The 19,353-nt window shown below is 39.0% G+C and overlaps 2 protein-coding genes across 2 annotated transcripts; both read left to right on the top strand.

The window, feature by feature from the left end:
• Positions 1-10,423: 10,423 nt before the first annotated feature.
• Positions 10,424-10,864, top strand: LOC125238221. The gene has a single exon (XM_048145496.1). It carries the CDS (start codon positions 10,424-10,426, stop codon positions 10,862-10,864), a length of 441 nt encoding a protein of 146 aa, XP_048001453.1.
• A 6,051-nt stretch (positions 10,865-16,915) lies between these two features.
• LOC125238238 lies at positions 16,916-18,540 on the top strand. The gene has a single exon (XM_048145514.1). The coding sequence runs from the start codon at positions 16,943-16,945 to the stop codon at positions 17,702-17,704; it is 762 nt and encodes a 253-aa protein (XP_048001471.1). The 5' UTR covers positions 16,916-16,942; the 3' UTR covers positions 17,705-18,540.
• The last annotated feature ends 813 nt before the right edge of the window (positions 18,541-19,353 follow it).

Below are 19,353 nucleotides of genomic sequence, written 5' to 3'. Positions count from 1 at the left end.
TGAACGGACGTGTTTTGTGATCTCCTCATATCCTGGATTCCCTAGACCCTCGGCAGAAACTCTTCAGTATTTAAAATAAGTTGGGTTAGGTTAGAGTTACGAAAGGTTAAGAGTAACGAAAAGGGGGGCTCGGGGGGCGAAGCCCCCCGCATAAAAGAAAGATTAACGTAGTATTTAAAATAAGTTGGGTTAGCGTTTTTTTGTGACCTTTAAGAGTAAACAAAGGGGGGCTCGGGGGGCGAAGCCCCCCGCATAAAAGAAAGGTCAACGTTGTATTTAAAATAAGTGGGGTAATGGTTTTCCTGTGACCCTTAAGAGCAAATAAAGGGGGGCTCGGCAAAAAAGAAATACTTAAATTTTGTTTGAATTAGTTGAAATGTGACAATATTTTCTAATCGAGTCAAACAAAATCCCACTAGCTGAGAGCTTCAAAACAATGTATGGCGAAAGTATGTCTCTCTAATGTCTTCTAAAAGTCCGCGATGGCACATGTCTATATTGTCTATCTTTCACGGATAACTTACTAGGTATAAACATTTTTATGATAATACCGTAATAAGAAGGTAGCCGCTAGTTATTATTAAGTAGCAATTAGCAATAAGTACACGTTAAGCCACAAATGGCATGTAAAATCCGCCTACTTGAAATAAATGTATGTATAAATGTTAAAAGTATTTCATTATTAATGACTAAAAAGTATAAAATAAATTAATAGTTTAAAAACACTATAAAACACGCTTTTATAAATGCACGTAAAAGCCAAAAATAAATTATGGATCGTTCAAGTTGTCTCTATTTGTGAGCTGAAGTTTAAAAACTATGTGCTTTTAATTATAATATTTGATTGTAAAAGCGTGGGGCGCTGGAACAGGAAAGACTTTCTTGTAAACAAATACTAATCCGAACTTCCTGGCGAATGAAGTAGCATAAGAACATAACGTTTACATATGCCGCCTAAGGGTTACCAAAGAGAACCAAAGATATCTCGTCCACGAACAAGAACTCTGCATCCTGTCACTGTAGACACTTTCCCCTTTTGTACTTTGATTACCGGAAAAAAGCGGCGTTCTAAGTGTCGGTGACTGTCGACTCTCCTCGCTACTAGCGCATATTTTGTCTGAGTTCGACAAACTGGTACCTACTTTGAACACTGACTTCTAATTGATTTGACTGTTTAATGTAGAACCTACTAATCATGCTGCAACTCCAGTTAGCGCGTCAATCTGTGTAACCTCCTTCCCGTAACATAGCATAATTTGATTTATCAGCAAGTTATACAAAAGTCTTTCCTGTTCCAGCGCCCCACGCTTTTACAATCAAATATTATAATTAAAAGCACATAGTTTTTAAACTTCAGCTCACAAATAGAGACAACTTGAACGATCCATAATTTATTTTTGGCTTTTACGTGCATTTATAAAAGCGTGTTTTATAGTGTTTTTTAAACTATTAATTTATTTTAAATGTCACATGGTGACATAAATACAAGCATAGGGCCCGTCAGATAATATTAAGCAGTCACCGTAGCTAATATATACTCTTGCAACTCGAGTGGTGTGACTCGCGCGTTGCCGACCCTTTAGAAATCTCCTTTTTTTGAAAAACCTCAACAGGGAGCTTATTCCACAGCCGGAGCGTTAAGTTTGCAAGAGGAAATTCCTCTAAGGGCCAGTTGCGTCAACCAGAGTTCAATGACGCATCAGTGTCACGCAACTGAAGTCTATGACAATTTGCGTCCTAGTCAAATCAGCTTCTTTTTAAGAACTATCAAATCAAATTTCAACGTCTTGCTAATATGGAATTAATATGAAATCGAATTGAGTGTCGTCACAGTCAACTCGGTTACTTTATATATTTCTACCTGTCTTATTAAATAGAAATTGGGTTTAAAAATAACTTATATCCATGTCTTTCTTACATGGTATAAAATATTTTATTTTAAGTACAGTCAAGTTCCTTATTACCATACATAACCTAACCACAAAATTAAAATTTTGATAAAACCCCGACCGCGACATAGTAGACCGATTTTCATAAAACATGGCTAAGAACACTCCCGATGAACTCAGTTTTCGATTCATCCGTTCGGGAGCTACAATGCCACAGACGGACACACACACACACACACACACAGACAGACAAACAGACAGACAGACACACACACAGACAGACACGTCAAACTTATAACACCCCGTCGTTTTTGCGCCGGGGGTTAAAAAAAGTGTGAACTCTAAGTTCGTAAAAGACGGTTAGGCAACCGCAAAGTGTGGGATCATGTAGGCTACAGGGTTTGAGGGTGAACGTTCGAGCGACGGTGAGTGGTGAAGTGGTAGAAAGAGGCCGATGGCATCATGTTAAACATCTCGTCAGAGCACAGCCTATAAGCTTTAGTTACAACACACACTATACGCTCACACTGCGAGAAAAAACAACCAGGGGGTGTAGCCGAATTTCTGCGACGCGAAACGAAAACGAAACGCCGCGAAAGGTAGTCTGGCTCTGTCGCGCCAATACGCAAGAGCGATAGAGATAGATATCAACGAGCGTTTCGTTTTGTGAGCGTTTGTGTCATTCGGCTACGCGCCTAGTTTTCATGATCGTTCAAGTTTTTTAGTTAAAATTATGTCCTCTTTGGATCAAACAACAAGTTAGATTTTGTTAAGTGTAACTAGTACATTCTACAAGTTACTAAGTCATATGAATCAACAATATATTTTAATCAAGAAGTCGATTTAATAAAAGTGACATGACACATATTGTTTTAAACATAAATATTTCGCTGATTCTATCAAATATCTTTTAGTAACAAGTTTGACCTTGTTCGAACAAATTCGGCTTGTATCATCAATATTGTGATTTATTCCGTTTACTAAAATACTTACTTTTGTTTCAAATGGATAAACACGCAACAAGTCGAACTTGTTAAATTCACAATGCAGGATTCGCTTCGTTCAGGAATCAATGTATGCCCTCGCCGTAGATATGCCATTTTGCTCCCTTGTGACACAATCTACTAAGTATTTAAATGTACATCTCACTTACCTCGCAATCTTGATCGTGTAAATTCACAAATTAGACAGTAAAAGTCTCAAACTATGTTTTTGCTACTTTCACTAGTTAATGGGGCTGTTATAAGTAATAATTGACGGAGTAAATACAGGGGTAATTAAACATAACTTGTAGTTTGTAGGAATACAAAATCATCATCCTCCTTGCGTTATCCCGGCATTTGCCACGGCTCATGGGAGCCTGGGTCCGTTTTGACAACTAATCCCAGGATTTGGCGTAGGCACTAGTTTTAGAAAAGCGGCTGCCATCTGACCTTCCAACCCGAAGGGTAACTAGGCCTTATTGGAATTAGTCCGGTTTCCTCACGATGTTTTCCTTCAGGGAAAAGCGACTGGCAAAATATCAAATGACATTTCACACATAAGTTCAGAAGAACTCATTGTTGTATGAGCTGGGTTCGAACCCGCGACCTCCGGATCGAAAGTCGTACGCTCTTACCGCTAGGCCACCAGCGCTTTCAAAATATGCATGCAAAATATGGGAGGGTAAAATTTGACGTAATTTTGTCACAATGTTTGGCGAGTGCAACAGGAAAGACTTTTTCAGAATTTCGTTTGGATTTGAACTTAAAACGTGCGGACTCTTTAGGTGAGGATAATAATCTAAATAATAACAATAAGCTGCAAAAATAACTATACTTACCTCAAAAATTACATTACCTCGGGGTAGTCAGTTTTACCTGCAGTTGGGTATATAATTAGGTAAGGTACAGCGGGGCAAATCTCGACTGGGGGACGACCGGTCTGGCTCAGTCGGTAGTGACCCTGCCTGCTAAGCCGCGGTCCTGGGTTCGAATCCCGGTAAGGGCATTTATTTGTGTGATGAGCACAGATATTTGTTCCTGAGTCATGGATGTTTTCTACGTATATAAGTATGTATTTATCTATTTAAGTATGTATATCGTCGCTTAGCACCCATAGTACAAGCTTTGCTTACTTAGTTTGGGGCGAAGTTGATCTGTGTAAGGTGTCCCCAATATTTATTTATTTATTTTAAGTATTTAATTGTAACTAATCCATTTTTTTTATTATTATACTATGTATAGTGTTGAGTTCTACATGTATCCACTGAACACGCCTACCATACTGGTGGACACTCTATTTAATAATGCAAACATTGTAAATTATGAAAAAAATAGACCAGTTACATTTGCCTCCCAGTCGAGATTTGCCCCGATGTACTTATTATTTATTACTGCTTCTTTCTTATTCAGTAATATTTACATACATTTTTTTGGGTAAATTTAATGTCATCGAATTTAATAGTAGATAAGATAAGATTACATACTTAGGCCAGTAAAGTAAGATTTTTACGACGGAGTTGGGATTTGGGAAGCTGTTCAGCGCAGAATCCGAAATTTGACGCTTTCCGGTCGCAGCGCAGGAAACAATATTCATTTACTACTGTTTCATTTTACTTACTCACACTTCCTATACACATCTTGATAACAATAATCACCGTGACGTCACTTCGCTCTCTAATGACAGTTGACACCATCATAATTTCGTCACGGGTTCAAAAATGACATGACTTTCTCTGGGCGCTTGAGTGACCTTTTTGAGCTGGATTGTGCGAACTACTCGTATTGTGTGTTTTGGAACGACGTTACGCAGTTGGCTTGCGTGGACGATGGTCGCGTGACGGTCGCGCGACGGCGATGCGACGCGATGCGGTGCGACGAAATCAAACCTTCGATCTCTATGGAAGTGTCTTAGGTAGGCGACGTCGATGAACTATCGATGATAGGCGATGCGATGCGACGCGACGGTCGCCCACGCAAACTACGGCGTCAGTCCATCAATGTTTATAGTTTGGTATCTCAAGATGCACGACTAGCACTATCCTCGTTTTTCTACACCGTGTTTTTTATTGTTTTCCGTTAAATTCGACATGCTGTTAGGTTCATCATCACGAACCAACCTGTATATCGCTTTTTGTTAGTGCCTTCAGAGCAAAAACTAAACGAAATGGTTAGCATTAACTAAGCATAAAAAATAAGCTTCGTGTATCAATTGAGTCGATACTTCTAACTCGTTCCATCACATTGTCCCTTATGTTCTCCCAATACTGAACCACAGTATAATAAAAAGTACTATCGTACAGTATGGCCAATTGGCCACTCCCGCTCCCCGCTGAAAGTGCAGCCCAACCCCTCTCGGTTACCTCACAGTTATCGCCTGTCTAAAACGCGAACAGTCGACCTAGACGTCATATCTCACTCATACAAGCATGGTACGCGTTCACCTACACGAGCTTAGAATGTGTGCTAATAACGCTCCTCTTTCATATATTTTGATCGCCAGTGTCTGAGATGTGATTGAACTCTATATAAAAGAAAAGTTCAAAGCAGTTTTGAACACTTTCATTACCAAAACGACTCGAAAAGTTGATGATTATTGTCACATCAACATGGATGTGCACAGGGCATGTAAAATGTTTAGTATGTTTACATGCACGCGTAATTGCGTATGGTGATTTCTCTGAAATTGTTTTACGTGGGTACTTTAACTAGTACCTACGGGTATTCAAAAGAAAGAATATGACAGATAATATGTGAATTAATAACGTGCTAGTCAACCAGTTTTTATATGCAATTAATGATCTCACCCATTAATGTTTATGCGTGGAAACACAAAAAATAATACGCAAATCAATTTTATAACAAACCACCACCAAAAATCTTAAAGGCCGGCAACGCACCTCCAACACTTCTGGTGTTTCGGGTGTCCATGGACGGCAGTGATCGCTTCCCATCAGGGGAGTTCCCATCGTGGTTGGTAACTGAACTGGGTGACATCTTCGCAAAACGCGTCAAGCGAGGAAATGTCACCAGCATTCTTCGTACAATGCGTCGAGAGCTTTTTTTAGATTTAAACTAGCTATTTAATTAATGTCTTTCCCATCACGGAACAATGGTGTTCCGGACCTTTGGGAGGCGTGCGCGGGGCCGAAGCCAACGCGTAGAGGTCCTTTTGACACTTTAATGAAATGTAAGGGGTACACCGAGCGGATGCTGCCCTTGCCCGTATCATGGGATACACGCAGAGACAGCACCCGCCAGGGTGTAAGGACTATTTGAGAATTAATGGAATCTAAAATGAACTGGGCTATTTTGATGAAAGTGATGGACTAAATACTGGGCTATGGATAAAAAACCGGACGCCTGCCTAATAAAATGGTATCCAATTTTATTTCCGGCAGACGGTGACTCGTCCCCACAAGATGGGCCCCCACAAAAAGCGACATCCAAGATGGCTCAAAGGCAACACCGGTGTGAGAACTCAAGGGTGTCGAGAGGTGTACACCGCTTTCTGCCCAGTGGCTGTTAAGCCACTGTACCAACTCGCGTCTTATGCAAATTTTCACTTCCACCCCTGGGGCATGTAGCCCTAACGACTCCACTCTGGACGGCCAGCCAAGGCAAGCCAGAGGTAGAGAGTACTGTACTGTCCCACCCACCCGCCTTACGGGTAACAGAACTCCCCAGGAGCACTCGGGTACGTGGGGTCGCTGTTCCCCAACAGCTCGCCACAAGCTGCCCTGCGTTGACTGATTGCACTGGTTAAACATGTTATCATTAATTAGTGTTATTTTTTACTATACATTTTTGTTCAAAGTAGGGACTCATTTTTTTTTGCATGACCTAATATAAAAAAAAAATGTTTTTGTTTTGAGTCTAACAATTTAAAAAGTTACTACTAAATGATAAAGTCTTTATATTGATGTGATTTTATTCTAGCAGGAAAAAAGTCGGCATTAAAGTAAAAAAAAAAACAAATTAACTTGCGTAATAGGTACCAAAATACTAAATTAAAATCGTAACTTTGTCCCACAGTTAAAGATATCGATCTCAAGATGTGGGGCAGCAGTATAAGTGTTCAATTACCTATAATAAGTGCAGATTATGCGTTCCGTTCGAGTGACTGGCAATGCGCGAAGACGGGCTTTGTGCGAAATGTCTGAGTATGCTTGCACTATGAGAATTTGTAATTCATACCTACAAATTTATGAAGTAAAGGTAATTTTAAGTATGTGTGATGATCTTCAGAAAAAAAATAATAATATATTATTTTTTTCTGAAGATCATCACACATACTTAAAATATATTATAATTATTTTTGTTTCACTATTGTCTTGTAGAAACTTTTTTGGCGAGTCGGATGTGTGGAGGATGCAAGATACCTAACATTCCTCCTCGCTTCGCTCGTCGTCGTACCTAAAGCGGGTGGCTCTGGGACAGTATCTGGGACCTTTTTGATGACGTGTCATAATTCTGCTCTTGTAGTAGTATGGTATATGATTATTATGGTAGGTATAGGTACTTAAAATTATGATAAATCAACGTCGACCAAATGTTCTGTAAAACAATATTCTGCCAATTGTGTCGAATGCGTGGTAGCGGCATTCGGTATTCGACCGAAAGTGTGTTTCTGACCAAAATTATTCTGTCAGACCCATATAACCCCATATATTTTTAGGGTTCCGTACCTAAGGAACAAAATCAACCGCTACGTTTCGACTCTGTCGGTCTGTCTATTTTTTTTATGGAATACTTTCAAATTCATATTTTATCGGTCCACCGTCGCAATGACGTTGGTTTACGATCTACTTTGCAACCCTCAACTGCCTGTGGTGAATTTTTGTTGTTAGTCATGAAATGGATTAAATCGCGTATAATGAATTTAATATTCATCCTGACGTTTCGAACTCTTTACAGCGTTCGTGGTCAACGGGTGACTCGGGGGGTTGATCACGAACGCCTGTAAAGAGTTCGAAACGTCGGGATTAATTTTAAATTAATTATACGCGATTTAATCCGTTTCCATAGTTTTATTTCATGAGTAACTATCGCGGTAACCGAAGACAATATTTTGTTGTTAGTATTAATAAAATATTTTTTGACGCTCTAGTTTTTGAATAAGCTAAGTTCATATTGTCATTTAGTCTAATATAAGCACCATAAGCGTGGCACTTAACTGTGTGTGACTAAAATTACTACGTATTTTTCAAATTCGTTTTCTCTAAGCGTATCGCGAAGGTTGTTAGGTACTCAAACTTAAGGGCATATAATTAACCGGGCAACTAAAATATTAAACGGGAAGTTAAGTCGGGCATACAATAATATAATTTGGCTGTGTTTTAATATTGTGGCGACAAAAAAAATATATGAGCCTCAAATATTAAGCATCATTTTTATTGAAAAAACGGCAGCAAATTTCAAGCGACAAAAATATTTCCGAGGAACATTAAACAATACTTTGGCGACTAAAATAATAATTGGCACCTAGTATAATATTGTAAAGCGTAAGATTTTTAATATTTGTAGTCATATAGATGTTAGCACCTAAATAATTATACTTAGCTCATCATTTAAAGTAGTATTTAAATTGCGGAGGCAACTAAAAAAAATAATGGGAAGTATGTTTTTTTAAGAACACATATAAAATCGTTTTTTTATGAAAACGGGTTGATGGTAGCTACGTACCGATGGTCTCATCGGAAGATCAGCGCTGGAAGTCACCAGCAACACGCTGAGGTAAGGCCATTTCGTGGCACTTCATTCCTTTTTATTTTGTTGTTATTATGTGTATTTTGTCTTGCCTGTGTTCATGAATATATGTTTATTCTATTCTATTCAAACATCGTATTTGCGACCCTTAAACCACGAGTAGTATTTAAATATCTCTATAAGGGAACGCGTACCATGTCATTTTAAGTACACAGCAAAAAGGAGTGTATAACCTTCTAATGGGTCGGTAACGCGCATATGATACCCCTTGAGTTGCAGGCGTCCATAGGTTACGGTGACTACTTTCCATCAGGCTGATCGTATGCTTGTTTACCACCGACATGGTATTTAAAAAAATACCGTCATAATCGTATAGTATAATATTAAAGGTACAAGAGCAGAATTATTTTCTGCTAGCAGAAAAGTGGGTTAGGGTTAGATTATTTTTTTAGTAGAATATAAGTCCTACCAAATTTGCTGGGGCATAATTCTTAGGTATTTTGTATGAAAAAAACAACGATAGCAAAAAGGAAATGAAATACAGTCCCAGAGGCACCGTTAGCTACGACGACGAGCGAAGCGAGGAGGAGTGTTAGGTATCTTGCAACCCCAACACACAAGACTCATTATCAAAACAGAAATAGGAAGAAGATGGACAACTTTTTACTGCCTTAATATTATGCAAACAAAAATCTACAGAAATATTCTTAATTTAGAAGATTATTTTGCTCATTAACATTGTGCCAGCATAAGATTCGATATTATAAAATCTGCGGAACGATTTATGAAAAGGCATTACGGTTTTCCTGCCAAAAAATGAATCTTTCAGAGTGATGTTAAGACTGCGTAAGACCGGCCTTAGATTTGATAGAGTAAACGTCATGAAAAGTTAAATTAAATGTATAGACGAAGTTGCCAGCACCCCCAAACACCTAATTTCTTACCCATAAGTATAATATTTTGTCGACCTTAATATTTTATAAGAATTCTTTTTTTTAATTAAAATGACAGCTCAGGTGATGAGTCCCGATGTATAAATTTTAAATGTACTTTTTATGTTAATTTGCTATATAAATATTTTAAAAGAACTGTATATTTTATATTAATAGATAGCCGTTTTCCGATTAAACTGTATCTCTTAAATTGTTTCCAATATAATAATTCAGTTGCTAGATAAATAGTTGGTACTCGCGTCAAACTTAAGACATTAAAATGCTACCTCAATTGTAAGAGGCCCCATTTTGTCTGATACCCATCTATGGTTATTTAGTTGATCTGCCAACTTAAGCACTAAATTAAAGTAGAAGTTTCTTAGTTGCTGTCATTTATACTTTATTGAAAAACAAACAATATAACAACTATAAATAGACTTAGAAATAAGAATAAATAAATTAGATTAAATTAAAATAACTTATTAATAAAAAACCTCACCCAAGTCGCTGCCACCGGGTAGTGTGCCCAGAAGGCTGGCCGCATTGCCACGTTGGATGGCAATGCTTATGCGTTGAGCAAAATATTTATAAGTTTTAGCTAGATGGAAATCAGTGCTCAAAGAAAGAAGGATATACAGGACTATGTATCAAATGCCACGTAGGGACGAAGGTTCGAAGAGTCCAGTGGCCTTTTTTTAGAATAGTCAATTGTCGCTCGACTACGCATCAGTAGAACCAAGACAGAGTTTATGGAGTGTAATTTCGGAGGAGCGGCCGCAATAGGGAATGATATATTTATCGATAATGCCCCTCTACCAAAAGTACCGAAATTCAAATACCTGGGCTCTGTAATCGCCAATGATGCAACTGTCGATGAAGAAGGTCGCTTACTGGCGTACTATGTGACCCCAAAATGCCCATCAAGACGAAGGGTAAAATATACAAGTCCGTAGTCAGACCAGCCATGCTGTATGACACCGAATGCTGGACCACCAATAAGGTACACGAAAACCGATTGCATGTAAATGAAATGAAAATGCTGAGGTGGGCCGGTGGTGTCACGCGGCTGGATAAGGTCCGGAACGACTACATACGGGGCACATTTAAGACCGCTTCTATTACCGACAAGCTGAAGGAGGGCAGATTGCGATGGTTTGGCCACGTCATGCGACGAGAAGACACCCACACCGTCCGCAAGGTGCTCGATACCCCCAATCCATCCAGAGGAAGAGGAAGACCGCCCGCCTCGTGGTGGTCCAATGTCCAGAGAGACCTCAAGCAACTGTCACCAACCACGACAACCCGGGACAGAGCGTCCTGGCGCCGAGCCATAAGGAGGCCCGACCCCAACTAGCGAGCTGGGACCAGGGACAGAGAAAGAGTCAATTGTCGCTCGACAGTGACACTTCGCCGTTCGTTGCTTGTTTAGAAAGGAAATATTGACGCTGAGTAACAATGTTTCTTATCAATCCAAAAATAAGCACAGAATTATAATATTTAAAAAATAGTACTTATGTGTAATTTACAGTGATCGGGGATTTGGATGCCACACGGGGTGAATGACTTCAAACATTATGCTAGTATGGATATGCCGCGGGATTCCAAACTTTATGTGGTTAGAAAAAGGACAGTTTTTTTATCGTAATTTATTTACCTACCTTTATACTATTATCAATTTATTGCTATTACGGGTCAATATTTTAAATAATAAATGCGACATCAAATCATCATTGTTATTACTGCTGAATTTATTTTTCTTGATCAGTTTAGTATAATAAAAGTAAAATATGTGATTTATAAATTAAAGTGAAAATTCACTTTGTCATCGATAAATAATTTAGTGCAAAATTTTCACATAAATTATTTTCTTAGTGACAAAAAAAGTTTGATTTTTTTAATATTACATGGAAATAATACCTACAGTTTTAACACGTTCCCTGTGCATGTATCATATGTGTAGCATTTTAGGGTATACATGATACGTGCATGCATCATGGGTGATGCACGACCCCTCGTGAACTTAAGGCATCGCCAAAAATTGCACGTGTGAGCTAGATGTTTTTTATTTGCGTGCACATATTGGGTACGAAAAGTTTGACAGAAAACACGTGCGTCCGGAGGACATTCTCATAATGTTGCCAGGTGATGGCTGTTTAAAGAAAAATATGTTTTGTAGGGTGGTTGGAATAAGACGCCAAGTAGGAACCAGTTGTTTATTGGTTTAACTTCCAATATTACAAATAATCATCATACAAGTGGAGTACCTAGCTAAACATGAGTTGAAGGTCCTCAGGGACGACCACTGCAAGACCAAAGGCCAACCGATTATGAAGCTTATGGGCGGTCCGTGTAGACGGTCTCGACCCGTGCTTCATTTGTTGGTTGGACTTGGGGCATAGCAGAGGCCGTCTCCCAAGCTAGACCACTAGCTAACAACTGACTGATCGGCGGCCGCGCGGCGCCTTTTATTACGGTTTCCTCGCCGCCCGCGCTCCCCGCGCCGCTCGAAGTTCTTCACGCCCGCTCGGGTAGATCGGTCCGCTGATCGTGACAGGTAGTGATGTGCGAGCGAGAAAGTATTCGGATCCGCGCGCTCGCGCGTGATGTTATTTTGTCTCGCTACATTCTCCCCCTCTGGTACTCTTTGACGTCCCGTGAGAGTACCAGGAATAACAGGATCTGTGTTGTCTCTCCCTCTGGTACGTATGCAGACGAGAGAGTATCAAAACGTGTGTAGATCGGTTTATACTCTAGTTCCATGGAGTTGACGAAACACTGTACTGCTCTGCTTGTGAGGGTTTGTGAGAACCCTCCCCCTGGAGTGAAGCTGGTCCAGTAGTGTGCAACAGTCCTTTGCACATGATATTACGTTGCTTGCATCCTTATTTCTATTCCAGAAAATATTGTAGGGTAGGTGCAACTTCTTCTTTGACATTGAGGGTAGTTGTCATTCATGGGCCCCACTTGGGCGCAACTTAAGATCGGGGGCGGTACGCATCGGCATTCTCATCCCCTTGCTCTGTCCACTCACGGCTAACCGAATATGAACTTATGGGCGGTCCGTGTAGACAGTCTCGACCCGTGCTCATTTGTTGGTTAGGCTTGAGGCATAGCATAGGCCGTCTCTCAAGCTTCACCGCTAACGAGTGAATGATCGGCGGCCGCGCGGCGCCTTTTATTACGGTTTCCTCGCCGCCCGCGCTCCCCGCGCCGCTCGAAGTTCTTCACGCCCGCTCGGGTAGATCGGTCCGCTGATCGTGACAGGTAGTGATGTGCGAGCGAGAAAGTATTCGGATCCGCGCGCTCGCGCGTGATGTTATTTTGTCTCGCTACAGTTTTTTATTTTAAATAACTAAAGAATATTAATTATTTGCATTAATGTCACGTTATATTGAAAACAAAAGACTAATCAAACAAATTTGTAAACTGTGATGCAAGGATTCAACTAGATAAAGCTCCAGGTTGTCGGTTGTCAGACGTCAAATTTGGTACTGGCAGCACACATTCTGCATTTTGAACTAGAGGCGGCAAACCTGGTTCAGGCTATGTTTTAGTAAGTTTTTGCAAAGCCACGTAATCTCCAATTGTTTGATTCTGGAATCTTCAAGATAATCACGATTGATAAAGTATTTTATGTCATCAATAGTCCAAGGACGATACAGGCCCATCACCAGAAATGTTAGAACCATCAATTTGCTCCAATTCGTCCATGATCTTTTCTATAACTCCCTCTAAAATTATCTATATTTATTAGTAAGTAGGTATATGGCAAAAAATAACTAATCGCATTTAGTTTTCAAGAGTATTTCATGATTAACATCCGTCTTACCAAACACTTCTGACAATTGACTAGGCATATTCATATACCAATCAAACTTTTGTCAAACTTTCTTCTTTCAAAAAAATGTCATAAACAAACGTAAGCCACATATATAAAAACAAAAAGAACGTCAAATTACTTAAAAATATGTATATAAACATAGGAGTGATGCACTCAGCAATGAGATAATACGTGCATGCATCACGTTGTGGGCACTAGTTTAGAAGCCTATACGTGTGTGCATCACATGTGGGTCACTCGGAAAAGTGGGAAAATGGGGAAAACGGTCGTCATAAAAGATGTATTTGTATATAAATATAACAATACCTAGGTTACTAGATAAGTTTTGCAATACACAAATATGACACAAAGAAGTGGCCAAGTACTATTTTTTTTTAAAACTATAGTTCCATAGACAATGTTTGGCGGGAAAACATTTTCGTTTTTTTTTTTAATTTCTTAATAAAAAAAAACTTTGAAGTTTAATCATGTCGGCGTGGTCTAGAGACGACATAAGAATTGTAATTCGCTACAACTTTGAGAGGGGCCTGTCGTTAGATGACTGTCTTAAGGAAATGCAAACTGTTTTTAAAGAAAACTGCCCTCATCGTACGACTGTTTATCGTTGGTTTTGTGAATTTAAACGCGGGAATTTTGAGGTTTCTGATGCACCAAGATCAGGACGGCCTAGTGACGTGTGTTCTTCAGATAACGTATCCAAAGTAGAAGAAATGCTGCGAGTTGACCATCGAATGACCTATAGGCAAATAGAAGAATCCCTGGGCATTAGTGCACCAAGTGTTCACAAAATTTTGCACGACATTCTCGGAGTAAGAAAAGTTTGCATTCTATGGGTACCTCACGACCTTACCGAGGAGCAAAGGGCCTGTCGAGTTAAATGGTGTAAGAAAATGTTAAAACTATATGAAAACGGGTCAAGTGCTTATGTAAACGGCATTATCACAGGAGATGAAACATGGCTGTATTATTATGACGTACCATCAAAAAGTAAAAATAAAGTTTGGCTCTTTGAAAATGAACCTACGCCAACACAACCCCGTAAATCAAAATCTGTCAAGAAAAAGATGATAGCTGTATTTTTTACAAACCGTGGTATAGTGGATCGAGTTGTTCTAGAGAGTCAGCGTACGGTAACAGCTACCTGGTACACTACAGAATGTTTACCTCGGGTGCTAAATAAACTTCAGGAAATCCGTCCGAAGTCAAGACTCGGTACTTGGCATTTTCACCATGATAACGCACCGGCACATCGAGTGGCTCAAACAGTCAATTTTTTAAAGAATACCGGGATAAAAATGGTTGAGCAACCGCCATACAGCCCCGATCTAGCACCTTGCGACTTTGCATTATTCCCTGTTATCAAAGATAAGCTGAAAGGTAGAAAATTTACCAATGATGAGGAACTTTTAAGGGCCTGGGACAATGAGTGTGCTTTACTTCCAGAAAAAAAATGGAAAGATATTTTTGATGATTGGTTTTTACGCATGAGTAAGTGTATTAATTGTGACGGAAAATACTTTGAACGATTGTAAAAAATAAAGTTGTTTTGCAAAATTTACCTAGTAACCTATGTATAATACAGTTCCGAGTTAATTTACAACAAAATAAAAATGCACGTGAGGAGTCAATTTCTGGTTGTCGGTTACACAGGGAACGTGTTAATCATTACTATTTACCTAAGCAACACTTGCTTATTCAATATCGTTTATGTTATAAATATATTACACAAAATCGTGACTTGAAACGCTTATCAGATTGGAGTCAGAATTATGGTCTTAAAGTAAATCCAGGGAAAACTCAAGTGATTGTGATTGGCAGCCCTAAACTGATTTCCCAAATCGATTTCGTTAAGCTTTCTCCGGTGGTGTTTGATGATGTCCAAATCCCTTATTCCAACCAGGTCAGAAATCTTGGCGTTATCATGGATAACTCTCTAACCTGGGTACCTCAAGTGAGCGAAGTGAGCAGGAAGATGTTTGCCGCTATAGGTTCCCTCAGGCGACTTCGTAACTTTCTACCTATTCCTACAAAGATTGCGCTTGCTCAGACATTACTTCATCCCATTCTTGATTATGCTGACATTTCTTATTTGGATATTACTGAGGATCAGCTAAGTAAGCTTGAACGTATTCAAAATGTCTGCATTCGGTTCATATTTGGGCTGCGCAAATACGACCATGTTTCCAGTTTTCGATCTCAACTAAAATGGCTCCCCATCCGTCGTCGTCGGAATTCTCACATAATTTCTCTTCTTTATTCTATACTTTTTAATCCAGCAACTCCCCGCTATCTCAAGGAGCGTTTCTCTTATCTTAATTCAATTAGATCCTCTCAAAATTTCCTTCTATCTGTGCCATCTTCATCTTCCAAATTTTATAATCGTTCATTTACTTTCCAAGCTATTCGACTGTGGAACTCTCTCCCTGTTGAGTTAAGACGTTCTCAATCTATTGCCTCGTTTAAATCAAACCTTAAAGAATACTATCTTTCCCTTCCTTAGATTTTATGAATGACACTGTTGTTTGTTTCTCTATGAATATAAACCTTTTTATATATATATTTATGTGTGTATGTTTATGTATGTTTATGGTTATACTTATTTATGTATGTCTATTTGAATGAGTGTTTTGTGTTGTTTGGTTGTATTTAAATTCTACTTCTCATATTTTTAGAGCCACCTACCATATATTCTGATTATATTAACTCCAGTACCCAAAGGTTGTCTGGAAGAGATCGCTCTTCAGCGATAAGACCGCCTGTTGTTACCTCTGTTTAATTTGTTTTGTTTCTTGTGTATTACTTGTAAACTATGTGAGGTGTGCAATAAAGAGTATTGTATTGTATTGTATTGTATTGTATATTACCTACACGGAAATTGCGTTTATTTTTCGACCAGTTACTTGTAACCTCATTGTTTATGAGCTACGATAGTTGCTTACCATTAGGCGCTCCGTCTGATCATTTGTCTACTATGACATAAGAAAAATTATCACGGGCGGACGGCATATCCGTATCACTGTTTCTACTTGACATCCCGCAGTGTGGCATCCAAATCCCCTATCACTGGTAATTTATGTTATTCGGACGTTTTTAATGGTTACCATAACACTATGTTGATTATGTTACATCAGTACACTTTCTTTTACCCATATTTGCAGAAGAATGCGAGCCTAGGGTATCTTTATTTTGTTTTTGCTAACACGTTTATCTAAAAATGGTCTACTTCTATATATGACTGTAACACGCAACACTTTTCAGAAAAAAACTGGAAAATTTGCACAAAGCCCGATAACGCAGCATTGAACTTGGCATTGACCACACCGCAGACTTACTGCGCGAACCTACGTCGCCGGCCACCAATACATCGTCACAACACGCACACATTCACACAGGACACATGCACATGCACGCCTCAGTGCACGTCCACACGATGCAACGATTGCACGCTCTAAAAGATTTATAGATAAATGCAGTTCCCGGTGAAAATAGATAAATGCCAGTGCTCATGTGTTTTCTGTGCATTTCAATAGACGCAAGCGTACACGCTGGACATCGGTCCAGAGCTGAGATAGGGCACCGGTTTCAATCAAAATGGAGTGCCGCGGGACTATAGTCCTGTTTTTGAGTGTCGTCGCCGTGGCCTCGGCTGATTTCGGAGCGGGGATGAAGCTGCTCGGAAGGATGTATGACACCTGTGAGAAGTCCCAGGAGATTGTCAAGTGCTTCAAGATTCAGGCGGCCAAGTTGGTAGACCGGGCCGCGAGGATGGACTCCCTTCCCATAATCGACGGGATCAGCCTCGTCAGCAGGCCGGAAGCTCAAAGGGCTTTCCCTTCGTCTCTCCCTGAAGGCGACTTGAACTCTCTCGAGTCGGATCAAGTGGATAAGTATCTTCAGTTAGCTACTTCTAAGTTGATACAGACACACCGAGTGATCATCTCGCCGACCAGCGTTGGAGCCGACATGGGACGTTCGATGAACGAGGCTAGGAGCAAGCTTAAGAAGATGATCGGACCTATCATAGCTGGCGTCGCAATTAAGGGAGGATTCTTGGCCATCGCATTCCAGGCCATCGCTTTAATCGCGGGCAAGGCACTGCTGATTGGTAAGATTGCGCTACTGCTGTCAGCGATCATCGGTTTGAAGAAGCTGGTTTCAGGTGGAGAGGCCCATGAGAAGACTACGTACGAGATCGTGAAGCATCCCCAGGTCAGCCACAGTCAGACTTACTCGTCGTCCCACTACGGAAATGACTTCGATACCACCGGTCCCGGAGGCCACTACAGAAGGAGCGTGGAAGATGAAGCCGCGGCCCAGGATAGGGCATACAGAGCTTACGCCAAGAAACAATAAGGAAGAAGGCTCGCGACTCTTTAAACAAAATTATAACGACGACTAGGCCCTCCGTTTAACCAAAACAGAAATAAGTTTTGGCCTTTTGCGGTAGCAACAGGAAACAAAGATTTATTAACATTATGTTAATTTTATTTATTGAGCATTTTATCCTGACGACACTGGGACCGTAACATTTAAGATTATTTATTTGCTAATTAATACAGATGTTACACATCTCATGCTTAATCCAAATATTTAATGGCATTGATAATAATAAACATATTAACATTATTATGTAAATAAGTAATAATATGTGAATATTGATTGATGTATATATATTTATCTATTGCGATGCAATAAAGTACTGTGTAACCAAATGCACCAAATATAATAGGTAATTATTAATGTTTTGAATATTTCGATTGACTATTATTAATTTATTGAAATACTATTAATAGAATTAACATAGGCTAGTCGACGGGTATTGTGCATTTCTATTCTCACGTTCAAGTGTCCAATTTTGTAAAAATAGTTTAAGATTAGTTAGTTACTTATATATAAAGGTGCTGTTTAAGGTAGGTAGATAGAATAATATATTTTTCCATTTATATATTTTAATCTATATCTATTTATATATTGCCGTGCATCGGCAAGGTGGTTACGCGAGTACCTTTTTAACATTGAATATTTATATACAAATAATAATGAGTACTTATAATAACGCTATATATAATGTTAATTATTAATTGTTATAGCATAATAAGTATTTGATGATGAAAAATATTCTAAGCAAAAGAACAACAAGATTGAAAAAAGACTATTAAATTATACTTAAACCGTGTACTTGTTTTATTCTGGAATTTTATCTTAACATGGTCAGTCAATAAGAGTTATATGAAAAATATAATATTGATTTGACATCGATAAGTGGTTTTATTTTTATCCCACTACTTTTATACATTATTGTTTCTCTCAAAAAAAATCGAGTAAAACAATAAATATATACAGGTTATAAAAAATCGGATCTACTTACAAAAAAAAAATGCTTCCGTAAAATCAACAGACAGAAGTCTGAAAAAACAAGCTTAAGACATTGAATAGATAAGTCAAATAATAACAAAACTGGAGTACCTAATAAAGAAATCAATTCATTCAATATCTTTGAACTGGTTTTTTTTGCCATAGTTTCGTTTTCTTTTAACCCCTTATTTGCCAAGAGTGGCCCTGAAGCTTTAGTAGTTTCATGTGCTCTGCCTACCCGTTTATGGGATACAGGCGTGATTGTATGTTGTTGTTGTTGTTGTTTTTTTTTATAAACTGATCTACTGACCAATGTAATTTAATTTGCAATTTCGGGGTAAGTAGTGTTTGAACAAAGTATCCATACTAATATTATAAATGGGAAAGTGTGTGTGTCTGTTTGTCCGTCTTTCACGGCAAAACAGAGCGTCGAATTGAAGTGATTTTTAAGTGGAGATAGTTGACGGGATGGAGAGTGAGATAGGCTACTTTTTGTCTCTTTTTAACGCGAGCGAAGCCGCAGGCAAAAGCAAGTAATTAAAAATTGCTGATTTACATTGACGTTCTGACAAAAAATGCACTGTAAACAATTTCCATACATGTTACGAGCTGTTTCATGTGCTCTGCATACCCCTTTCAGGAATACA

The sequence above is a fragment of the Leguminivora glycinivorella genome, chromosome 23 (genome assembly GCF_023078275.1).
Source record: "Leguminivora glycinivorella isolate SPB_JAAS2020 chromosome 23, LegGlyc_1.1, whole genome shotgun sequence".
NCBI classification, from domain to species: Eukaryota; Metazoa; Arthropoda; class Insecta; order Lepidoptera; family Tortricidae; genus Leguminivora; species Leguminivora glycinivorella.
The sequence above is the reverse complement of the archived record's forward strand: the minus strand, read 5'-3'. Positions and strand labels throughout refer to the sequence as shown.

Coding starts and splice junctions, on each gene's coding strand:
- LOC125238221 (XM_048145496.1), top strand. CDS start 10,424: ATGCCCATCAAGACGAAGGGTAAAATATACAAGTCCGTAGTCAGACCA.
- LOC125238238 (XM_048145514.1), top strand. CDS start 16,943: ATGGAGTGCCGCGGGACTATAGTCCTGTTTTTGAGTGTCGTCGCCGTG.